The sequence below is a fragment of the Cucurbita pepo genome, chromosome 16, assembly GCF_057944985.1.
Source record: "Cucurbita pepo subsp. pepo isolate OVF chromosome 16, ASM5794498v1, whole genome shotgun sequence".
Lineage (NCBI taxonomy): Eukaryota > Viridiplantae > Streptophyta > Magnoliopsida > Cucurbitales > Cucurbitaceae > Cucurbita > Cucurbita pepo.
In genome coordinates this window covers 9,740,708-9,766,334 of record NC_141813.1, presented here as the reverse complement: position 1 = coordinate 9,766,334, position 25,627 = coordinate 9,740,708, and the positions used below count along the sequence as shown (strand labels likewise).

Here is a 25,627-nt window from a genome sequence, read left to right as displayed (position 1 = left end):
TCTAAACCTCTTATCGCTCACGATCCTGGGTACATGGTCTATTGGAACGTACTAACCTGGGTAAACATGTATATTGCACTTGTTGTAGGGCCCTAATCTTAACTGAGTTATCTCATGCATACTTTGCTAGAGAGATGTTCCTATCGATCACCCTAAGAATGTAATCAATAATTTAAACTTTACCATAGTCATATCTGGAAGGTGAGGAGATCTATTAGATTACTAAGGCGACTAGGTGGCTTAATGCGAACTTAAGATTCTAGGTTGCTCTGTTCTAACTCCTCGAGTCTTTCTTAGCCTGGGAGCACTAGGGTCTAGTCCATATGACTGTTAATCATGATCGTAAGGTGCTCAGTCTATTGGAGGCATCCTAACCTAGGTTCTATTTAGGTAAATATGCTTTACCGGGAGAACATATAATCAAACACCAACAACGGGCTTCTAGCTTTGCATAACATACTCATACATATGGCCAAAATCGTATTCTAGTCATGCATATTCTTTTTCTAGCTTTGCATAATACATACAACAACAACGGGCTTCTTGAAAATTTCAAACTGGGAGTATAATGGTAATTTTTTCATTACATACATATAACACATAGTCATCCAAGAATGCTCTTACGAAGTTCTTAACATTATTTTTCTAAGCACCAAAGGTAACCAATGCTTGCATACTAACGATCTAAGTATTACTGGCCTAATGTCTATGTGGTTACTTACTTGGATGACGCTTGTCTTCCCAACATAGATTTTTCGTGTGCTAGGAGCTCCAAATTTTTTGAAAACTCATCGGTAGGTCCTAATTCAAGTAAAATTAGGGTTAGTATCAAAATAATGACGAAAAACTAGCAAACAAAGGCTGAATGGAGGAAAATAGGGCAGTCACGCGGGCATAAAACGCAGGTGACTATTGGGTTAGGTTGGGTTGCGCTTCCGAGTTTGGGTAGGTGGCTCTCGGGTTGCGCTTGGTTCCTCGGGTTGCGCTTGGTTCCTCGGGTTGAGTATGGATTGAGTTGGGTCGACCTGTATGCATGTCGCTGCTCGAAGCCCAATGTGGTTCACCGTTCGGCGACTGGCACTTGTCCCACAATGGCCTAGTCGCATAACATCACGTCTTGTGTTGCTGATTCTTTCTCCCTGCAATTCGTTTTTCCAGAAATCGATGAGTTTCACGATTTCAACCTATTTTCTTTGCACTTTTGTAATTTCTCGCACAAAACTTGAATCAATTTGGTTTCTTTCCCAAAAGTTGTAGAGTTTGAATATGTCTACTCAAAGATGCATTTCTTGTAATTTTTACTCAACCTCATAATAAAATAATAAAGTTCTGTAAAACTTATAATCTTGCAAATGCTTGAGGTTCATCGGAACACACCTTCGGGTCTAAATCAACTCTGACTTCCTTGGCAAAACTTATACAAAATCCCTCCAATATCAACATACTAAAAATTAAGAACTTAATTCAAAGAAAAATCAAAATCAAGAACCTGAAACCGCTTACCTTCGATTTCTCTTCGATTCTTGATAGATTTGAACAAATTAAAAGGCATCTTAGTGTCTTCATCATTGATATATATCAATGACAATGACATCAAATAATAAAATAAAAAAAAACATTGGAAACATGGCATTATGATTAAGAACAATAGTCTTAATTAAAAAATTCCCTCTTAATTTTGTGTCTTCTTTTACAATAGGAATCTCGCATACTCCAACCAACAATATTCTTGTTCTTGCGCTTTATAGAACTGATTAGTCCTCTCATTTCTTACCCTCTTTCTGTCTCGTCATTCACAAAACTCACACCTATAAACTAAGAAGATGTTGGGTAAACTCTCTCATGAGTCCGTGATCCAGGCGCCGGCCACCGTGGCATGGCAGCTCTACGGAGGTCTTGAACTTGCACGACTTGTCGAAAACCGCTTCTCGAACCTTATCCAAAAAATTGAGGTGGTTGAAGGCGACGGAGGAGAAGGAACGATTCTTAATCTCATTTTCCCACCAGGTAATAGTTTCTAATAATCTTCGTTTTTTTCTTGTTTTCGGCTTTTAAACTTCTTATACATATTTTTTCATTCAATATTTCATGCATCGTTCGATTTGAGAGTTGTTATTATTGAAGACTTGTCTTTATTGATGGCTCAATTTTATGTAAATGTCTTGATGATGTTAATGTATATTTCTAAGACAAAATTATATATAAAAAAATAATATTAAAAGAATATTTAATATTTATATTATATTATGTTAAGGACATTTTTTTTTAATGTTTTAATTTATTTAAAATTTCTTGAGTTTTTCTTTTAAAATGTGAATTATACCAAAGAATTGGCCTACCTTTAAACATAGTAAATTAAAAATGAAATTCTTATAAAAAAATATTTGTGAGGAAGATTATAAAAAATATTTGATGATGTTAATGTAGTTTGATGTTATTAATGATTTTGATGTTTTATTTGAGGTTTACTTGGAATGGATTTGAGTGTATTAACTTTTACTGAAAAGGGTTTTAATAATTTAAAACTAAAAACTCAAATAGTTATCGAATACATAATCGAATTGTAGGTTGAATTGAATTATTAATTATTTTAGAGAGAAATTTGATTTAAATACGATTAATTCAATGAAACCGATGCAATGTATATGAACTAAATCACTGTAAACTTCAGATACTAAATTGTTACCAATTTTAAAATTGTAAGAGTAAATACACGTGTAAGAGTGCTGACTTGATCTACATTATTAACATGTAGGAGGTTTGATATATAAGGTTAAACTAGAGCACGTCACGTGGATTTGATTTAACGACACAAAAATTTACATACAAATGCAGGTGTAGGTCGTTTCTCAAGTTTTAAAGAGAAATTCACAAGAATAGATAATGAGAATCGTATAAAAGAGACAGAGATCGTGGAAGGAGGGTTCTTGGATATCGGGTTTACTCTCTATAGGGTTCGCTTGAAGATCGTTGAAAATGGTGATGATAGCTGCATTGTTGAATCCACAATTGAATATGAAATAAAGGAAGAAGCTGCTGCATATGCCTCACTTGTTAATATACAATTTTTCATAGACATTGCTCAAGCAGCAAATGACCATCTACTTCACAACAAACAGCCTAAAGATGCATAGTTAATGAAGTCCATCATCATGTTTAGCCTGTTTTCCCCCCAATATTTACCCCAATAAAATCATATAAGGTTAAGACTATTTGAATTGTACTCCGAGGACAAGTAGTTGATTGGAGCCCGAGGCATTAACCTAATATTCCAACTACAACTCTTCAAGCATGCGATCTTTAATGAAATGGTTGTAGCCCCCTTGGATGTGTAACTCAAAACAAACTTGGAGACCATCGACATTGTAAAAACATAGTGGCAAATTTCAAGAGGAGACGCAAGGAAAATGGTAGTAGCATACATCAACCATGAAGAAAAGGTGTGGGTTACATTTGTGAAGACCAACTTGTTACCTGTCACAATCGTACTTTTCTTGGCAGCGGACTTTGCAGCACTCACCCCAAACATCGAGTAAGTCAAGCCAATTTGAATTTGCGTTGCCTACGGTTGGACAACGTATGCTCAAGTCTTTGGCCCCGTTTTAAGAAGAAAGTTTTAGAAAGTGGGCAGAAAGATTTTCGAAATAGAGTTTAAAAGCAAGATTGAAAGAAGATTTTGAAAGCAAAGTTATAGGCTATAAGCGAGAAAGGAAACATAACGGCCTAGACACATAACTCTAGGTAGGAAGAATTGATGACTAGTTGCATCACCTGATAGTACATTTTGAGTTGATTCACTTCTAGTAGGCCTAAACATGATTTCGCCGAACAGTTATACAAACAGAAAATACAGTAGTAAGATAATATAACATGAAATCAATTAAAGGGTTTGGTGTGACATGGGCATGCGACCATAGACAACATGCCTTGGACGAGCATGACCGTGATATCCAACCCCAATTAATTGGTTGACATCACTGTCGTCAATTGGATATTTTCGAACTCAGCGATGTGGATTGCGGCAGAGTTTAGGTCTTCGGCGCGTTCGTAGCTTGTTTCTTCTATAGGGAAGTTCTTCCATTTGTTCATGAATTCTTGAATCCTCCGTACAGGTCTTTCCACTTTTCTAACTCTATCGGCTAGGATTACTTCTACTTCTTTAGTGTTCTTCTATTTTAGATTGACATCAGTTATTGTGATGACATTTTGATGGTCGTCTAAGGCTTCAAGTTACTCACATGAATTACTGAGTGAATTTTCATTTATGTGGGTAATGCAATTCCGTAACATTGTTAGATAAAAACCCTGTGATTTTTCCTTATTTAATTTATTCCCGCGTCTTTACTTGATTTAGTTATTTGGCGCGTATACCTCAAGTGGGATAGCATAATTTTAGTTGGCCATGTGAGCCATATTTAAAAGGGAGTGACACAAGTTTGGTTTGTCCTGCCGTCATTTTTAGAATATAGGTTCGTTTTAAATACTATAATGCAATTTGAAAGATCTTTTAGCAACAATAAAACCCAAGGCTTTGGTTCTCTTCCTCTTTCTATTTTTTTCTTCCAAACATTTCTCCTTGTTTTTCTTCTTCTTTCTTCTTGATTTTCATCTTCCAAAGATTTCTCCCTGCTCTCATTAGAGGCAAGCTGCTCAGCCAAAAGACAGCAAGATGCTGGTCCTTTTTACAATTTCAATCCATCTTTTGTATTTTTTAACAATTCTCTAGTTCTTTCAACTGCGGAATCTGATTTGTTCAGGCCTTAATTCGATAATAACATGATTTCCTACTCGAAATTGGAGGCAACAACGCTTCCTGTCCGCCCACTTCTTCATGTGTATGGAAGCTTTCTCCAAATAAACTCGAGCTATATCTGTTGTTTGCTTTCATTCTCTTGTGAAGTTTTGGGTTTGAGGGTTCTTTCCTACATATGGATGATCAATAATATGGGGCAAGGCTTGGTGTCGTCCATTTGCAATATCAAAGGGGATTTTTCCAGTAGATAAACTCATTTGGCAATTGAAACAGAATTGAGCCACATCTAGCAGTTGTCCCAATTCTTCTAATGAGTATCGACAAAGGGACGCAAGTATTCTTCGAGCAAGCAGTTGATTTGTTCTGTCTGTCCGTTCGTCAGTTTGGGGTGGTAGCTTGATGAGATATTTAAAGTCGCCCCCAGTAATGTGAATAACTCGGTCCAGAATATTTAGATGAATCTATTATCTCTGTCACTGATGATGTTGGACGGAATGCCCCACAACTTCACAATGTGTTTGAAGAACAGTTGGGCTGTTAACTCAACCGAGTATACTTTGGGGCTGAGAACGAACGTGGTGTATTTCGAGAACCAGTCTATGATAACCAAGATGACTTCATATTTGCCTACTTTCAAGAGGTGTGTTATGAAATCTAGTGACACACTATCCCACTGTCTTGTCGGCACTAGAGAGAACTGGAAGAGAGAAGGAACAAAGATCTGATAAAAGGATTATCAAGTCTAATGAGAGAATAATGGTTACCTTTTGAAAGAATACAAGGATGCCTTCCATCCTTCCAGACTCCTAAATCTAACCCAAGCTAACCCACGGGGCGGGCCACAACCGAAAGGCGTATTACTACAGAATCAACTTGAACAATTATAATTTGACCCGATTTTTGGTGTGGTCCATTTTTGGTTATATATACATTTTAAAAAAAAAACTGTCCAAGGCTAATTCTTGTAGGTGTTTCTTCACAATAATTATGGTGATAATTATGATAGGGGTTCAAGGAGTCCCGATACCTTGGCCTTCTCGACTTTATCCTATTGGCAGATGAGACATCTTTGTATATTGCATTATGTCATCTCGCATGTTTGGACAAAAATACCCTTTCTTGACCAAGACATCATTGATATATATATATATCAATGACAATGACATCAAATAAAATAAAAAAACATTGGAAACATGGCGTTATGATTAAGAACAATAGTCTTAATTAAAAATTCCCTCTTAATTTTGTGTCTTCTTGTACAACAGGAATCTCCCATAAACCAACCAACAATATTCTTCTTCAGATGCCTTTGTCCCTGCTCTTTATAGAACTCATTTGTCCTCTCATTTCTTACCATCTTTCTATATCGTTATTCACATAACCCACACCTCTAAATTAAGAAGATGTTGGGTCAACTCTCTCATGAGGCTGCAATCCAGGCGCCAGCCACCGTGGCATGGCAGCTCTACGGAGGTCTTGAACTTGCACGACTTGTCGAAAACCGCCTCTCGAACCTTATCCAGAAAATTGAGGTGGTTGAAGGCAATGGAGGAGAAGGAACTGTTCTTAACCTCATTTTCCCACCGGGTAATAGTTTCTAATCATCTTCGTTTTTTTTTTCGACTTTCAAACTTATACATATTTTTCTCATTCAGTATTTAATACAATGTTCGGTGATGTTTCTCTCCCTTACGAGTTCCTTTGTAAATTTTTTTAAAAATAGTCTTATTGAAGACTTGCTACGTTGATGTCTCAATTTTATATAAGTGTCTCGAAGATGTTGATGATGTATATTTCTAAAACAAAATTATGAAAGAATTAATAATGAAATTCTTATAATAAATATCAGGTCTGTTTGTTTGTAGTTTGATGTTATTAATGATTTTGTTGTTTTATGTTTCATGGATTTCAGTGGATTAATTTTTATTGAAAAGGGTAATAAACTTAATTTTGATTAATTCTGAAAATGGTTATAACCTAATTTATGTAGGTTGAGTTGAGTTATTAATTATTTTAGAATTAAATTGAATTTAAATACGATGAACGATGGCAATATATATGAACTAAAATTTAATTAAAAAAATATATGAATTAAATCATAATAATATAGATACTAACTTGTTATAAATTTAAAAGTTGGAAGACTAAATACATGTGCACGAGTGCTGACTTGAAACATCTTACTAACATGTAGGTTTGATATATAAGGTTAAACTAGAGCACGTCATGTGGAGTATGGATTCAGTAATATGAAAGTTTACATATAAATGCAGGTTTAGGTGGTGCCCCAAGTTATAAGGAGAAATTCACAAAGATAGATAATGAGAATCGTATAAAAGAGACCGAAGTGGTGGAAGGAGGGTTCTTGGATATCGGGTTTACTCTCTATAGGGTTCGCTTGAAGATCGTTGAAAATGGTGATGATAGCTGCATTGTTGAATCCACAATTGAATATGAAATAAAGGAAGAGGCTGCTGCAAATGCCTCACTTGTTACCTTACAGCCTCTCATAGACATTGCTCAAGCAGCAAACGACCATCTACTTCACTACAAACAGCTTAAAGATGCATAGTTAATGAAGTCCATCATCATCTATAGCCTGTTTTCCCCACCAATATTTACCCCAATAAAATCATATAAGGTTAAGACTACTTTAATTGTACTCCATTTATTTTAGTTTCTTGTTTATCTTTTATGTTTCATAATAAAAGAGGCTTTTTCAAATATTTGTTTTGATAAAGTAATTAATATCAACTCATGAAAGGATATTCATGCAAAATGTGAAATATCTTTTGCATGGACATGAACTTAAACGAAAGGATTCTTGAAGAGAGCTTAAAAGTAAGATGGAAAGAAGGTTTTGAAAGCAATGTTATAGACTATAAGCGAGAAATGCAACATAACGGCTTAGATAGCATATAACTCTAGATAGGAAGAATTGACGACTAGTCGCATCCCCCTATAGTACATTTTGATGCAATTCAGTCTCGTAGGCCTAGACATGATTTCGCCAAATAGTCATACAAACAGAAAATACAATAGTAAGACTATACAACATGGAATCAAATAAAGGGTTTGATGTGGCATGGACATGTTGTCTTGGGTTCATCTTCCTTAGCAATGCGTATTTGGTAGTACCTTGATTGTAAGTCTAGCTTCGTGAATTATTTGGCCCTCTAAAGCTGGTCAAACAAGTTGGATATTATTGGCAAGGGATATTTGTTATGTACCGTCAACTTGTTCAAAGCTCTATAGACTATACATTAACGTAATGTCTCATCCTTATTCTTCTGAAATAGTACGGGGGCCTTGTAAGGCACCTTTGGGGGCGGATGAATCCTGTAACCAACATTTCACTAGTTGATTTCTATATTCAGATAGCTTTGGGGGAGCCATCCGATATGCATTCTTCGTTTGAGGTTTGACCCCAGGGAGAAGCTCAATTTCGTGATCAATACTCCGACGAGGTGATAGCGTTTTTTGCAAGCTGTCGAGCTTTATGTCAGCATAAGTGTCTAAGACATCCCTAACTTCACTCAGAATGGGTTTGAATGGTTACATCTTCCACTAGAGGTATAGCCATGAATGTAGGCTCCTCGTGCGTGAGCCCTATTTTCAGTTGTAAGGCGGAAATCATTATGAGATTGATTGGTTGTTTGATGCTTGTGGGGATTACTATAGGATTGCAATCGGTAATCACTATGCACTTCACCAATGGCATTGGGATGCTCTGGGAGGAAATTCATTCCAAGTACCACATCGAAGTCATCCATGCCAACCAAACCCAAGTTCATTTTTCCTAACTAATCCCCTAGTTTCAAGGAAACTTTCCTAGAAACTCCAGCTATAGGTAGGGCCTCAAAATTAATAACTTTCATTTTTACTCGGTTCTTTTCTATTATGAGTCTCAATCTCCGGCTTCTTGGTCAACAATGAAATTATGAGTCGCCGCTCAGTCTATCAAGGTGCTTTTGTTGGGTCTCGAGTTTATTATCGCATCTACGAACGTAAGCCCTTCTCTATTACTTTCTTCAGGTCGATCTTCTTTTAAATGACTGACAAAAATTTCAGCGCACCCATCTTGGAGTTATCTTTGTCTTACTTTTTTTTTTTTTTTTTTTTTGCTGGCTGGTCTCCTATGTCGTTGCTCTCTTATATGGAGACTTGGAGTGCACTGAGGGACGCCCGATGAGAGCAGTAGGACAATCTATGGGGCCTTTACACAAAAGACACTTTAAAGGGTCATTGGATAGTTCCTTCTGGGGTAGAGTCCTCGAGATTGCCCGACGTTTGTACTCTGACGAGGTCTATCTGTTTCCCCATTTGGTCTATCGTTCTCTCCGTTTGGCCAATTGGTGCCATCATTTCGCTGACCCGAGTATAAGGTTTGCATTGACAATTTGAGGTTGGTGTACTCTTTCTTTGGAATCTAGCTTCGCCCCCAAAGTTTAGGAGTCGCTCTGCGCGCTGCCAAACCTTTTGTTTGTATAACTTTACCTGGCCTAAGATTGCAATTCTTGGACAAAGCAGTATACTTTGTCCTTCTCCAACAGTGTGTCTCAGTTCTTGCCATTTCAGCCTCACTAGGATTCAACATTTTCGAGGAATAATTAAGTTATTAATTCTTTCTTAATGTTTTGCCATGAGTTGATGGTGCATGACCAATTTTAAATATCACTCACCTTTGAATGTTATCAGAGTTTCGCATCATCCACGAGATGCATTGTGACTAACGTAACTTCTAAGTCTTCGGAAGAAGTTCCTATAGCTTTGAAGAACTATTCTATGTCAAAGATAAAGTTTTCCAATTCCTTGACATCCCGATTCTCTTTAAATGTTTTGGGTTATGGGATCTTTAGTTTGTTAAGGTCAACATGAGCTTGGCCTAGGGGTATGATTCTCTATGGTCCTCATTGTCAAACTCACTCGGATGTTCATCTCGACCAACTATCTGCTGATGGCATCAATCATTGTTCTGAATTCATCAGCTAATTTGTTGGTTAACTTTATCATGGCGACAGAGCTTTCGGGGCTACCAACACGTTTTGAGCAACTTGTTTGGGCAGATCTTTCTTCTAATGAGTCAACTCTATATCAATTCTTTAATCGGTAACCCATCAAGGCAGGCGCCAATTGCATCAATTCCATCAACTTTTCATTCAATTTTGTCCCTTGTCCTTCCAGGACGCGAACAGGGTCAGGTACTTCTTTTAGAAACAATATTTCCTCTTCTATCAAGGTAAGTCGATTAGTTTGTGATTTAGGTGTCGATTTTATCATCAACATTGTTTTGGTCTCATTGCGTCAAAGAGCTAACAAAACTTTGATATCACTTGTCACAATGCACTTTTCTTGGCAATGGACTTTGTGATTGTGCGACACTCTCCACCAACACCGAGTGATTCAAGCCGATTTGAATTCGCATCACCTATGGCCAGGCAGTGTATGCTCAAGCCTTTGGCCCCTTTGTGAGAAGAAAGTTTTAGAAAACAGTAGCAGAGAGATTTTTCGAAAGAGAGTTTAAAAGCAAGATTGAAAGAAGTTTCTGAAAGCAATTTTATAGGCTATCAGCAAAAAAAAGGTAACACAGTGGCTTGGTCGGAAGAAAGCAATGTTATAACTAGCAGGTCGGAAGAATTGATAACTAGTCACATCCCTCTATAGTAAATTTTGAAACGAATTATATCTAGCAGACCTAAACATGATTTCGCCGAATAGTCATACAAATAGAAAATACAATAGTAAAGGCAATACAATATGAAATCAAATAAAGGGTTTGGCGTGACAAGGGTATGCGGTCATGGGTAACACGCCCTAGACGAGCATGACCGTGATACTACTTAACACACATAACACAACGATGTCTGTTGAATAAGTTTTATTGATATTTACAATCATGAAAAACTTAAGTATTGATGTAGGCAAGATTATAGCCGAAGAAATAAGTAAATGTGCAAGTAAGAGAGTGAGAAAGATGTTTTTCACCGTTGATAACCATGTGGTGTCTAGAAGCAGTAGTATCTATGAATTCACAAGGCAAGCTCAAGAAGTAGTGTAAGGAAGAGTAGTGATTTAACAGTAGATATAGATTAAATGCTAGAGCGACACGAGAACATACTCAGTTGGTGTGAAAACAATAAGTAAGATGCAAAGCATATTGATCTTATACAAGAAAGAGAGATAAGGAAATAGAAAAAATCTTGAAGACCAAAGTCAACAAAAAGCTCAGCATTTCCAAACTTTCCTGGGGATATTTTCGAAGATTAGAGCTACATAGAACCATGACATTTGATGGAAGAGGAAGAAAACATTTCCTCTCAAGAAGCCTGAAGCGGAAGGGAATTCTCAGTCCACACCTTTTGCTACCTTATTGTACTACTTAGAAGCATGTGTTAGTGAAATAGGGATTGATTGAATGATTGATAAGAAGATTGAATTTTGGAGAGCAAGAATGCTCCATATTTATACAGAGAATACAAAAGATATTCAGAAAATCTACCTAAAATATCGGGAGAAAATCTGGTAACAAACCAATAAACAAATCAAAATCAAATCAAAACTAAATCAAATCAAAAACTAAATCTAACTCCTAACGAGATTTAATTAGATACTAACTAACAGCAATCTAAACAAATACATGATCTTTAACACTCCTCCTTGTTTAGATGCTGTGAACTCCAAGCTTTTTTTTGAACACTCATCTTACTCTAATTATCTTTCTGTTTAGAGGTCGATCAACCAACTCCCAAGTTTTGTTTTTCTTGATCACTGAAAGCTCCTCCTCTGACAGGTGCATCATCAACCGAAGCATCTTGTCGTTCATCTTCAGACTCTTCTAGTCGTTTATCTTCAGACTCTTCTAACATGCTACCAAAGAAATTGTTTGGTGCATTAGAAATCTGATTCACCTTCGTAAGTTCTTCCCAATTCCATTGCTCATTTCCAGCAAAATGAACATCTCGGCTCACAATAACATGACTAGTGTGTGGTTGAAAAACTTTATAAGCTTTGGATATAGTGCTATACCCAACAAAGATGCCAACTTCTGACTTTTTGTCAAGCTTATCACGCTTGACCTGTGGAATGTGAGTGAAGCAAAGACACCTAAATACTCTAAGGAACTTTAAAGAACGTTTGTAATCATACCAAACTTCAAATGGTGTTAGATCCTTCACAGCTTTTGTTGAAATTCGATTTTGCAAGCACACAACAGTGTTTGCTGCTTTTCCCCAAAAACGTTTTGGAAGATCCTTCTCATGAAGCATGCATCTCATCATCTCCATTATGAATTTATTCCTCCTTTCAGTGACGTCATTCTGTTGAGGAGTGTATGGTATTGTCAATTGATGTTCAATTTCAGCCTCTTCATAAAACCGGTTAAAAGTTTCTGAAGTGTACTCCTTGCTATTATCTGATCTTATAGTCTGAATCAAGCATGCATCTTCACTCTCAACTTTGGCTTTGAATTTCCAAAATACACTCGCAACTTCTGACTTTTGCTTCAGCAAGAATATCCAACACATTCTTGTTAGATCATTAATAAAAGCAATGTAATAAAGATTACCATTTAATGATGGTGTTCGCTGAGGACTACAAAGCTTAGTATGAACCAGTTGCAGCTTTTTCGAGCCTTTCCATGCCTGTTTAGGAAAGGGTTGCCTATGTTGCTTCCCAAAATTACAAGTACGGCAAGGAGACATGTCCTCATCAATGTCAGTGAGTTCTTCTACCAGCTTCTTTGATTGAATCTGAAGCAAACCTCGATGATGAAAGTGTCTAAGTCTTTTGTGCCAAATCTCAGTGGCACTAACTCTGGATATAAAGGCCGTCGGATTTAGAGCAAAGCTTTTTCTTTCCATTTTGACATTGAACAAGTCTTTGCCACTTGCATCTTTGATCAAGCACTGCTTATTCTCAAACAACACTTTATAGCCTTTATCAAGTAACTGACCAACACTTAAGATATTTTGATCAATTTTAGGCACAAATAAAACATCTGGAATAAATTTTGTACCTTCATAACTTGTTATAGCTACTGTGCCTTTACCCTTGACTTCCAAGTGTTCACCATTGCCAATCCTCACTCTCTTATCTTCTTCGGTGTCTCTTAATTCCTCAAAAGACTCCTTGTCATATGTCATGTGATTTGTGCACCCACTGTCAATCAACCAGCTCTCGCTTGATTCTTTGCTTGAGGAAGAAGTGACCATACACAATTGATCTTCTTCTTCTTCTTCTTGATCAACTACCTGTGCATCTACTTCTTTCACCAGATCTTTGGCTTTGCAGATCACAGCTTCATGTCCAAGTTGATTGCATTTGGAGCAGAAGGCGTCAGGTCTTCTCCAACACTTGTACGGTGGATGACCTTTCTTCTCACAATGGCGGCAAGGTGGATAGGATTTTTTGAAACCTCCTCCTTTTGTCTTCTGATAATTGGCAGATGAATCTCCATACGTCAATTGATTTTTGAAATTTTTATTGTTTTTATACCTGCTGTTGTCTTGATGCTTAACACGTAAGGCACCTTCAATCACTCCTTCTTGCCTCATAGACCTCCTTTGCTCTTGTGCTTGTAAAGCATTCAAGAGCTCTGTAAGAGAAATCTTTGACAAGTCTTTGGTGTTCTCCAGAGTAGTAATGGTGGCTTCAAACTTCTCTGGAACAGTGACTAGCAGCTTTTCAACAATCCTTGAATCATTTAAAACAGAACCAAGCAATCTCACCTTGTTGGCAATGCTGAGAAGTCTGTCAGAGTACTCTTTCAGCGACTCTGACTCCTTCATCTTCTGCAACTCGAAATCCCTAATCAAATTTAGGGCTTTCATTCCACGAATCCTCTCATCTCCTTCATATTCGGCCTTGAGATAATCCCAGATTTCCTTTGCTGTTTTGAGGGACATTATTCGCATGAAGATCATTTGTGATACAGCGGCAAATAGGCAAGCTTTCGCCTTTGATTTCCTTGTCTTCTTTTCCTTCTGTAATTTGATTTGTGCTACAGTAGGATTTGCTGGAAGCGGAGGAACCTCGTAATCCTCTTCTATTACTTCCCAAAGATCCAAGGCCTCCAAATAAGTCTCCATACGAACTGCCCACATTTGATAATTGTCTCCATCGAAAATTGGTGGTGCAACAGCGGAAAAACTGGATTCTCCTCTCATTTTGATCTCACAGATCCCTTAAGAAGATAGCTCTGATACCAATTGTTAGTGAAATAGGGATTGATTGAATGATTGATAAGAAGATTGAATTTTGGAGAGCAAGAATGCTCCATATTTATACAGAGAATACAAAAGATATTCAGAAAATCTACCTAAAATATCGGGAGAAAATCTGGTAACAAACCAATAAACAAATCAAAATCAAATCAAAACTAAATCAAATCAAAAACTAAATCTAACTCCTAACGAGATTTAATTAGATACTAACTAACAGCAATCTAAACAAATACATGATCTTTAACAGCATGCATCCATATTTTTCTTTTATTGTTTTTGTTATCTTCATATGCCTCACGCACGGTTTGTTCATGCATACACCTTAAAAGCATAGTCTATATTATGTTGGGTCATACATCATGCACTTTAGAACTCATATGAAATAGTGCTATTTTGTGCAAAAATTAGAAATTATAGACTAAGAATCCAATGTATTATGCTTCATCCTTATAAATACAATAAGATGAGAGGTGTATTTCCTTAAAACTCTCTACGTTAGTGTGTAGAATTCTTAGACTATTTTCTCCAACAAAAATAATAACAAAAGAAATCATCCCTCAATCAACTTCCAAGAATGATTCCACATCGATTGAGCTAAAAACGGAGCTCCCATGAGCAAGAGTTCACACATGGGCACTGTTTTCGAGCCATAATGAGCGTGGTTTACCGCCAAATATTTTATGGCAACACATGACGCCCACCAATAGGCCACTTAGTCAGGTTGGTTCTGGGTTAATGGACCGAATCGCGAGTATTGAGTCAGGTTGCAAACACAGATCTTGGATTGGATACGGTTCAAGTCGGGGTGCAAACACATTCCATTGCCCGTAAAAGTCCTAAGGATTCAAGCTCAATCATTCAACGTTCGAAGTAGAGATTTGAGGAAGAAAACTCTTAACGTATTGGGTATTTTTTTAGCTTTTTCGACCATTGTTTCTTTCTCCACCACTCGGGTTTTTCCCTGATTTCTTTTCGTCTCCTCGATCTAGATCAACCTAATCTTCTTTTTTCCCACAAAAACTTGAGGAGATATGACCACTTCTACGCTTTTCGTTTTATCTAGCCCCTTCTTGTTCGTACCTGTTCCATCGTCGATGAAGAAAAAAATATTTTTTTTAAAATTATGATTAAGAACTAAAATTTTAATTAACATTTTCCTCCTTAATTTTGTGCGTCATCTTTTACTCATAAAGAATATTCTTATTCACATGTCTTTGTCCTTGCTCTTCATAGAACTAGTTCGTCCTCTCATTTCTTATCATCTTTCTATGTCTTCATCCACCAAACCCAAACCTCAAAACTAAGAAGATGTTGGGTCAGCTCTCCCATGAGGCGGCAATTCAGGCACCGGCCACCGTCGTATGGCAGCTCTACGGAGGCCTCGAACTCGCACGATTGGTTGAAGGTGATGGAGGAGAAGGAACTGTTCTTAATATCATTTTCCCACCAGGTAATAACTTCTAATAATCTTCCTATTTTCTCGTTTTCAGCCTTTAGAGGATTTCATGACATTCTTCGATTCAATATTTCGCATGGGTTTGTTCTCTAAGGAACATGGTTAAGATGAACATTGTCCCATTTGAGCTTTCCCTTTCAGACTTCCCCTCAAAGTTTGCCTGAGTTTATGCTATAACGAACATCTAGATTTGTTAAATTGATTATGTAATGGTCTAAGCCAACACATATCAAATATTGTCCTATTTGGACTTTTTCTTAAATTTATTAAAACGCCTATGGTGCTAGGGAGAGGTTTCAACACCCTTATAAAGAATGTTTCGTTCTCCTCCTCAACCAATGTGGGATCTCATAATTCACCCCTCTTCAGGGTCCAACGTCCTCGATGACACTCGTTCCTCTCTCTAATCGATGTGGAATCTCACAGATTAGGGATCAAATATGTTATGTGGAGTATGGATTCAGTGATATGAAAGTCTATGTATAAATGCAGGTTTAGGTGGTGCCCCGGGTTATAAGGAGAAATTCACAAAAATAGATAATGAGAATCGTATAAAAGAGACCGAGGTGGTGGAAGGAGGGTTCTTAGATATCGGGTTTACTCTCTATAGGGTTCGCTTGAAGATCGTTGAAAATGGTGATGATAGTTGCATTGTTGAATCCACCATTGAATATGATATCAAGGAAGAAGATGCTGCAAATGCCTCACTTGTTACCACACAGCCTCTCATAGACATTGCTCAAGCAGCAAATGACCATCTACTTCACAACAAACAACATAAAAATGTTTAATTCATGAAATCCATTATTATCTTTAGACTCTTTTTTCTACAATAAACTCAATTTATTTCAGTTTCTTGTGATCTTGCATGTTCATGACAAATGAGAAACTTTTTTAAATATTTGTTTTTATAGAGTAGTAAGTTTCCATGGTGATGTGACAAGATATAATTGAAGTTACAAAAAGGAGCTTATGAAGATAGATAATGAAAAGCGTATAAATATGGCAGAAATGGTGGGCATATTGAATCGACTACAAAAGTTATTGTGAAACTTGAATAAAGGAGGAGTATATAAATAAACAGAGACCACATCTTAATGAGAACAATACTAATAATAGGATAAATAAGAAAAACTTGAAAGAATTGAAAGTCAACAAGGTGCACTTTCCAGGTTACTTAATTATAGTTCTATTATTAAGTGTGTTTTACTTTGAGCCATTCTAAGTGGGGTGAGCTCCTACTAATTTTATTAGGAGCATGTAAGTGAGAACAAAACATGCTTAAAGGATTGGTATTGGTCTTTGGAGATAGTCGTTACTCTTAAGAAGCGAGAAGTAGGTATTCTGTAATACCTAGTTTCCTTATTCCTTAATCGCTCTTTTTTATTTTGAGCTTCGTGGATATTATTACGGATCTTAGAGAGTGAATCTCAAACTCGTAGAGAAGGAACAAGTGCTCATGGCCCAAGAGAATTAAAAGAAATATAAGAAATTAGAAAAAAAAAAAATGGGCCAAGGTCAACCCGGTAATTTTGCCCCCACTTACCATTTTTGAGGGGTCTGAACTCTATCTTGGAAAAAAAATGCAAAAGAGAGATAAATAAGGAAAACAAAAGAGAGAGAAATAGGGAAATAGGGAAATAGGGAAGGGAGTTGAAAGAGAGATAAACAATGAAATCAAAAGAGAAAGAAGGAAAGGGAGTTATTAGGGTTTGGTGAACGAAGAACGAAGGGGAAAATAGTTGGTGATTTACTTAAATAATTGTTTGTGGTTTTAACTTGATGAAAAAATTTAAGAAGTTTGTTAGTGTTTTCTCTCGTGTATACTATAAATACTTGTCACTTCATATGTATATTCTATAAAAAAAAATTGAAAAGCATAAGTGATTAAGGTTTAGTTCAAAACATCTCTCCCGTTGTTATTTATAATTAATATATTTGTTTTGATACATTTCAATCGTGAGTCATATCAAACATTTGGTATCAGAGCAAGGATGTCGAAACAAATTTCGTCACTATACAAAGTCATCAGAGGAGATATGACAAAGAGTAATGTTCCAGTACTTAGTACTCACAAAGGGTAACTATGCAGCATGGTCGATAAAGATGTGTGTTAACTTACAGACATAAGGCATGTGGGGCGCTATCGAGCATAGTGATGACGTTGAGGAACATAAGGACATGATGGCTCTTACCGCCATCTACCAAGCAGTCCCGGAGGATGTCCTTCTCATGTTGGTAGAGAAGGACTCGACAAAGGCAGTGTGGGGGATGTTGTAAACAATGCATGTGGGTGTGGAACGTGTCAAGAAAGTAAAGGTGCACACCTTGTAAAGTGAGTTAGAGGCCATTTGAATGAAGAATGGTGAGTAAATAGACGACTTTGCCATGAAGTTGACGATGATCATTAGTAACATCCATTCGTTAAGCAACAAGGTGGAGGAGATCTCCATCGTCAAGAAGTTCCTTCGAGTTATCCCCCCTAGATTCATGTAGATTGTTACCTCCATTAAGCAGTTCGGTGACCTTAAGAACATATCGGTTGAGGAGGTCACTGGTCGTCTTGAAGTGCATGAGGAGAGACTTAGTGGCTACGAAGATTAAACGGAGGAGAATAACCTCTTACTGACACATGAGGAGTGGCTCACACGATCATGGGCGTGGTTACAGACATGGCCATGGACATGGTGACAGGAGAGGTCGTAACAATACCTCATAAACTCATGACGATGTCAACCAATTGAAGGACAAGAGCATGATTAAGTGTTACTCTTGTGAAAAATACAGGTATTATGTGGTGGAGTGCCGCAACAAGAAGTGCGATGAGGAGGCAAACCTCACATTCACAGAAAACGAAGAGCCTACACTCATGTTAGCCGAGAAGATGCCCAACCTATTGATCCTCAATGAAGAGAAGATTATGGCAGACCTCTTCGCAGATGGATAAGACCAAATGGAGACCAACATATGATACCTAGACAATTGAGCGAGCAACCATATGACTAGAGAACGAGCAAAACTTTGAGACCAACACTGGAAACGTGAAGTATTGCGACTGAACAATTTTATCGATTCAAGGAAAACGATCCATTTTGTTCTATTGTACAACGACGACCAACATCTATTGACCAAGGTATATTACATTTCGAGTTTGAAGAGCAATATTATTAGAGGCTTGATCAAATGACAGAAGAAGGTAGCAGAGTGGAGTTAGTTGGCTCGTTTTTTAAGATATTCGACAAAAACGAAGCCCTATTGATTAAGGTAAAAAGGTCAAAGAACCGCCTATATATGATACTATTGAAAGACCATCAAAATCTTCCAAAGATATCCATTGACGTTGAAAGCTATATATGATAGATAAACCTCCTCAGACTATGTCATGAAAGCTATATATATGATACATAAACCTCCTCATACTATGTCATGAAAGCTATGCTATATATTACAAAATGTACGAGAATTATGTAAGCAAAAATCACAAACTTATTATGATTATAGATAAATGGAGGTGTATCATCGTACATTATGTCATGATTCTAAGCTATGAGGACCTCAAGCATATTTGTGTAACACATGCTTCTGAATACTTTCACACTATGATGACGACGAACATAAACATTATGACTTATGGTTTACCACATTATGTACACCATGATATTATGGGGGTCCTTTCCCTCCGTGGTGCTCGACACAAAGCCTGTTAGGATTGCTAGCCCGATGAGGCTGCCCCATGTGTGTGTGAACCTGTCTGGTGTACCAATACTCATATATGTGGGTCATGTGTAGAGAAGTACTAAAAATTCGACCTTGCCCGAACTGGGAAGCTGCCTGAGACCATGCTATGCTATGTTAAAAGAATAGGTCACACTATGTTCGATGTGTTTGCATTTTTTTGACCCCAATAATGAGGTTAGGGTTACTTAGTATTTCTTAAAATACTCAAGCCATGTGCTACTCTTACATTTTAGGTAAAGGTAAAGCATCCTTCTACGATGACGGCAACATCGTGATGAAGGCCATGGAACCAGTTATTAGGGTAGTTGCAGTTATGTTTATTTTGTAACATTTAGGTTAGATAAGAACATTGTGTTATTCTTCTCTTTGGTTTATTTAATTTTGTTGTTTTTGTTTTAAATTTTTACATCTTGAAACCGTTTAAGTCCATGCCATCATTCATGAACTATTTTAATTGAAGTATTCTGGACTCTACAGTAATGTCATGTGTTACGATCCTACTTTTTCTAACCGCACAACGTCGTGAACTTGACACGCTCACGACCAGTCTTAAAGGAAATCAAGCCCTATATATATTTTTCGCCTCGACTTTGTGGCTTCATCAGACCTTATACGAGATTTGTCTTCACCAATCGAACATCGCTTATGCAGAATCCAAGCTTGTTCGACCACACACGCTTCCTACGCATGCATGTTCAATCGTCTGCGACACAACTAACTTGCCTCTACACTAGGCCAACTCGTTCGGCTCGACCTTGCCTCTACTTGGGGCCAAGGTCTCTCAATGGAACATCACATCTCATCTTGTCATCTTGATTCCCATCGACATGGCCCATATGTCTTGACGTCATCCTGAGTCTCAAGATGTCATTGCTCATCACACCTCACTTGGTCATGCCATCGAAACGGGCCCACATGTCGCTCATCTCATTGAGACATCTCGAACATCCATCCATCCGAGTTCTATCGAGGTATTGGCCATCCCGTGCCCATGCCATGTCATTTACGGATACCGTCTCGGATAGCAGGTGCATATATCAACCTCCGACACACGGGTTGGGGCGCAATACTGGCACACCCGTGCCACTCAGTACTGTCCTTGAAAAAATTCATTTTAAAGGAAGTCGCCCAAGAAAATCGTTTCGGCACACTCGACCTCGCTATGACATACGTATGTGCCACAAGGTAGCTCACTTAGGCCACAGATCAGGGGTGGTGGAGAGCTGACACCATGCCTCCCTCTATAGTACATTTTGAGAAATTTTCAATCTTCCACGCATAGACATGATTTTGGCGAACGGTCATATAATGCATGTAGTGTTTGTCCGGTGTCCGATTTACACAAAATTTGGCGAGCATTCATATTTCATATGGACAGACTCCATAACCGCATGCCTAAATTCCTTTTGGAACCCCAACTTTTGAGGTTAAGGCCCGAACCCTATCTGACCCGGACCCTATCTGACCCTTCAACAAGCCTATCTTTGCCACTCTTGTCTATTCAATGTCTCTATCTTGTTTATACCTCGATTTGTCTTCAATGCTCACTCTGTGTGGTGTGTTAGATAATGCACCGTCCTCCACGATCGCATCATGACACTCGTCTAGACCCTCGTGTGGCCAAATACGCGCCACTTGAGGGTCGTCGCTTCTTCTGTCACAACTTGAGGATCCCAACCAACTCTCTTCATAGTTAGGTTGTGACACCATGCATGTAGTAGCTCCTTTATCTGAGTAGAAAAATAGAGTTGTTACAATGCACTCTTCTTTTTAGTAACTCAATTCTAGGAACTTCATGGTAAAACTTGTTTTTCTTGAAGAAAATCTATATTGGTTGACTTTCTATAAAGTTTCCTAGGATACATGTGAGTAACGACAAAATATGTTGAAAGCACTCGTGTTGGTTTGTAGAGACAATTTTCACTCTTATAAGTATAAAGTAAGTAACGTGACCATATCATACATGATGCAGTAACATGACCAACACTCATTCAAATATATAATTAGTGAATCAATACTTTATCAAAACTTATTCCAACTTCACATAAATTATTCTTTTGGTACTATTTGGAATATTCTTTAACTAAACGATTTCACTCTTCTTAATTTCACCTCTAAGTTCATCTTGGACTCTTGTAAGAGCTATAGAGAAAATGTAACCATAAGGGTTTCAAAAAGGCAAAATAAAAATAAAAATAAAAATAAAAATAAAAATAAAATAAATAAATAAAAAGGAGAACGCGCCTTAAATCTCGCCGGAATTCGCGAGATTTCCAGTGAGACATGCCTTGCCAAAAAGGGCGTATTAATTCCATGAATCCCCATGTTAAACCCTAGCTACCTTAGTAGTCTTTTCTTTTTGAGCCAGTGTCGTACCTGTGAGGGAGGAGACGAAAGATTTAGGTGAGGAATCGAAAACGTCTTGAGTCTTCACAGTTCTATGAGTCCTTAGATAGGAGCAACCTGGTGCCAGGGTATGTCGGGCAAGGAGGGACAGACGCGCCACCAGAGACAGACAGACGGATGACGGCCATTCCACCGACGGCAGTAGTCGAGTTCCTTGATTAGGGTTTGTTAAAGATCACGTATTTGTTTAGAATGCTGTCAGTTAGTATCTAATTAAATCTCCGTTAGAAGTTAGATCTAGTTTTTTATTTGATTTAGTTTTGATTTGATTAGATTTTATTTTGATTTGTTTACTCGTTTGTTACCAGATTTTCTGCAGATTTTTAGGTAGATTTTCTGAATATCTTTTGTTATCTCTGTATAAATATGGAGCATTCTTGCTCTTCATAATTCAATCTTCTCATTAATCATTCAATAAATCCCTCTTTCACTAACAATTGGTATCAGAGCTATCTTCTTAAGGGATCTGTGAGATCAAAATGGGAGAATCAAGTTTTTCAGCTGTTGCACCACCAGTCTTCGATGGAGACAATTATCAAATGTGGGCAGTTCGTATGGAGACTTATTTGGAGGCCTTGGATCTTTGGGAAGCAATAGAAGAGGATTACGAGGTCCCTCCGCTTCTAGCAAATCCTACTGTAGCACAAATCAAAGTACAGAAGGAAAAGAAGACAAGGAAATCAAAGGCGAAAGCTTGCCTATTTGCCGCTGTATCTCAAATGATCTTCATGCAAATAATGTCCCTCAAAACAGCAAAGGAAATCTGGGATTATCTCAAGGCCGAATATGAAGGAGATGAGAGGATTCGTGGAATGAAAGCCCTAAATTTGATTAGGGATTTCGAGTTGCAGAAGATGAAGGAGTCTGAATCGGTGAAAGAGTACTCTGACAGACTTCTCAACATCGCCAACAAGGTGAGATTGCTTGGTTCTGTATTAAATGATTCCAGGATCGTTGAAAAGCTGCTAGTCACTGTTCCAGAGAAGTTTGAAGCCACCATTACTACTCTGGAGAACACCAAAGACTTGTCAAAGATTTCTCTTACAGAGCTCTTGAATGCTTTACAAGCACAAGAGCAAATGAGGTCTATGAGGCAAGAAGGCGTGATTGAAGGTGCCTTACGTGTTAAGCATCAAGACAGCCGCAGGTCTAAAAACAACAAAAATTTCAAAAATCAATTGACGTATGGAGATTCATCTGCCAATTATCAGAAGACAAAAGGAGGAGGTTTCAAAAAATTCTATCCACCTTGCCGCCATTGTGAGAAAAAAGGTCATCCACCATACAAGTGTTGGAGAAGACCTGACGCCTTCTGCTCCAAATGCAATCAACTTGGACATGAAGCTGTGATCTGCAAAGCCAAAGATCTGGTGAAAGAAGTAGATGCATAGGTAGTTGATCAAGAAGAAGAAGAAGAAGATCAATTGTGTATGGTCACTTCTTCCTCAAGCAAAGAATCCAGCAAGAGCTGGTTGATTGACAGTGGGTGCACAAATCACATGACATATGACAAGGAGTCTTTTGAGGAATTAAGAGACACCGAAGAAGATAAGAGAGTGAGGATTGGCAATGGTGAACACTTGGAAGTCAAGGGTAAAGGCACAGTAGCTATAACAAGTTATGAAGGTACAAAATTTATTTCAGATGTTTTAGTTGTGCCTAAAATTGATCAAAATATCTTAAGTGTTGGTCAGTTACTTGATAAAGGCTATAAAGTGTTGTTTGAGAATAAGCAGTACTCGATCAAAGATGCTAGTGGCAAAGACTTGTTCAATGTCAAAATGGAAGGAAAAAGCTTTGCTCTAAATCCGACGGCCTTTATATCCAGAGTTAGTGCCACTGAGATTTGGCACAAAAGACTTAGACACTTTCATCATCGAGGTTTGCTTCAGATTCAATCAAAGAAGCTGGTAGAAGAACTCACTGACATTGATGAGGACATGTCTCCTTACCGTGCTTGTAACTTTGGGAAGCAACATAGGCAACCCTTTCCTAAACAGGCATGGAGAGGCTCGAAAAAGCTGCAACTGGTTCATACTGATCTTTGTGGTTCTCAACGAACACCATCACTAAATGGTAATCTTTATTACATTGCTTTTATTAATGATCTAACAAGAATGTGTTGGATATTCTTGCTGAAGCAAAAGTCAGAAGTTGCGGGTGTATTTTGGAAATTCAAAGCCAGAGTTGAGAATGAAGGTGCATGCTTGATTCAGACAGTAAGATCAGATAATGGCAAAGAGTACACTTCAGAAACTTTTAATAGGTTTTGTGAAGAAGCTGAAATTGAACATCAATTGACAACACCATACACTCCTCAACAGAATGGCGTCAGTGTCAGGAGGAATAGATTCATAATGGAGATGACGAGATGCATGCTTCATGAGAAGGATCTTCCAAAACGTTTTTGGGGAAAAGCAGCAAACACTATTATGTGCTTGCAAAATCGAATTTCAACAAAAGTTGTAAAGAACCTGAAACCATTTGAAGTTTGGTATGGTTACAAACCTTCTTTAAAGTTCGTTAGAGTATTTGGGTGTCTTTGCTTCATTTACATTCCACAGGTCAAGCGTGATAAGCTTGACAAAAAGTCAGAAGTTGGCATCTTTATTGGCATGTTAGAAGAGTCTAAAGATGAACGACAAGATGCTTTGGTTGATGATGCACCTGTCCAAGGAGGAGCTTTCAGTGATCGAGAAAAACAAAATCTGAGAGTTGGTTGATCGACCTCTAAACAGAAAAATAATTGGAGCAAGATGGGTGTTCAGAAAAAAGCTTGGAGTTCACAGCATCTAAACAAGGAGGAGTGTTAAAGATCACGTATTTGTTTAGAATGCTGTCAGTTAGTATCTAATTAAATCTCCGTTAGAAGTTAGATCTAGTTTTTTATTTGATTTAGTTTTGATTTGATTAGATTTTATTTTGATTTGTTTACTCGTTTGTTACCAGATTTTCTGCAGATTTTTAGGTAGATTTTCTGAATATCTTTTGTTATCTCTGTATAAATATGGAGCATTCTTGCTCTTCATAATTCAATCTTCTCATTAATCATTCAATAAATCCCTCTTTCACTAACAGGGTTGTTGAGGCTTTCGGGCGAGGAAGACGAAGCGGCTGCCGCGAGTTGCCCCTTTGGCATTCCGCGAGTTCGTCTCGGTCAGCGTACAGGCCGCACCTCGCGGGCCGGGCTCAGACACCACCATTGGGCCTCATTCTCTTTCGGCCCAACCCAGAGACGCATCCAGGAACCCTGCGTCGTCAGTGTCCTTCGCAGCCCATCGGTTTCGGCGTTGTCAGCGGCTTCGTTGCACTCTCGACTCGGCTAGGTCGGCTTGGCGGCGTGGCTTAGCGGTTCGACATAATATATTAATTCCTAGGTTTCCGACCCTTCTAGAGCAATTCCCACCCTTGTTTCAACCATCTGAGGTCAGTATAACTCCATTTTGATAGAACAGTTTGTGACAGGGACGTACCTTAGTAGCTAGGCATAAGAGCTAGTTGTGAAATGACTCTAAGTATATCATGTTGTCTTATAGGAGGTAGTTAGGCGTCGGGGTTAGCGTGGTGAGTGACTTCGGCCAAGGCCAAGGAGGTAAGTAATCTTACTGTTGGCGTTAGTTATGTATATATGTTGGTGCGTGCCCTGTGGCCCTTGCATGCACCATGTGTGTTGTTGATGTATGCTAGGTTATATGTTTCTTGCAGTGAAATGCTATGTATGTCATGTTTATGTATGTGATGTTTGTGACACGGTTTGCTACCCTGTATGTATGAGCTTGATTGACATGTCATGATTGTAATGAGAACCCTGCATGTCATGAATGTGATGACTAGTATGATACGATATGCTTACTCGATGGTTAACCCAGTTATGCTATGTAATGCGGTGAGGGGATGAAACGTTGTATGTATAATGCCATGGAGGTAAACCTTAAGGACCTTATGCACGCTATGGTTATGTACATGGGGCACTCCCCCGCTAAGCTACTGATGGTATGGACGCGTACATTCGATATTGTGTTCGCCACGATATCATGCAGGCCCTCCTTTTCC

At 38.0% G+C, this 25,627-nt stretch overlaps 3 protein-coding genes across 3 annotated transcripts; all 3 read left to right on the top strand.

Annotated features, from left to right (window-relative positions):
• Window positions 1–1,790: 1,790 nt before the first annotated feature.
• Window positions 1,791–3,225, top strand: LOC111777798 (norbelladine synthase-like). Its single transcript, XM_023657516.2, has 2 exons — window positions 1,791–2,007; window positions 2,836–3,225. Exons 1-2 carry the CDS (start codon window positions 1,824–1,826, stop codon window positions 3,132–3,134), a joined length of 483 nt encoding a protein of 160 aa, XP_023513284.2. The 5' UTR covers window positions 1,791–1,823; the 3' UTR covers window positions 3,135–3,225.
• Window positions 3,226–6,141: 2,916 nt separating this feature from the next.
• On the top strand, window positions 6,142–7,477 carry LOC111777797 (norbelladine synthase-like). The gene is made up of 2 exons (XM_023657515.2): window positions 6,142–6,340; window positions 7,027–7,477. The coding sequence occupies exons 1-2, from the start codon at window positions 6,157–6,159 to the stop codon at window positions 7,323–7,325; spliced, it is 483 nt and encodes a 160-aa protein (XP_023513283.2). The 5' UTR covers window positions 6,142–6,156; the 3' UTR covers window positions 7,326–7,477.
• A 7,737-nt stretch (window positions 7,478–15,214) lies between these two features.
• On the top strand, window positions 15,215–16,329 carry LOC111786338 (norbelladine synthase-like). The gene is made up of 2 exons (XM_023666641.2): window positions 15,215–15,424; window positions 15,923–16,329. The coding sequence occupies exons 1-2, from the start codon at window positions 15,283–15,285 to the stop codon at window positions 16,219–16,221; spliced, it is 441 nt and encodes a 146-aa protein (XP_023522409.2). The 5' UTR covers window positions 15,215–15,282; the 3' UTR covers window positions 16,222–16,329.
• Window positions 16,330–25,627: the final 9,298 nt, after the last annotated feature.

Bases quoted from the DNA above. Each gene is read 5' to 3' on its own strand.
- LOC111777798 (XM_023657516.2), top strand. From the start codon at position 1,824: ATGTTGGGTAAACTCTCTCATGAGTCCGTGATCCAGGCGCCGGCCACC. The intron at 2,008-2,835 runs GTAATAGTTTCT...ATACAAATGCAG, and splicing joins TAATCTCATTTTCCCACCAG to GTGTAGGTCGTTTCTCAAGT.
- LOC111777797 (XM_023657515.2), top strand. From the start codon at position 6,157: ATGTTGGGTCAACTCTCTCATGAGGCTGCAATCCAGGCGCCAGCCACC. The intron at 6,341-7,026 runs GTAATAGTTTCT...ATATAAATGCAG, and splicing joins TAACCTCATTTTCCCACCGG to GTTTAGGTGGTGCCCCAAGT.
- LOC111786338 (XM_023666641.2), top strand. From the start codon at position 15,283: ATGTTGGGTCAGCTCTCCCATGAGGCGGCAATTCAGGCACCGGCCACC. The intron at 15,425-15,922 runs GTAATAACTTCT...GTATAAATGCAG, and splicing joins TAATATCATTTTCCCACCAG to GTTTAGGTGGTGCCCCGGGT.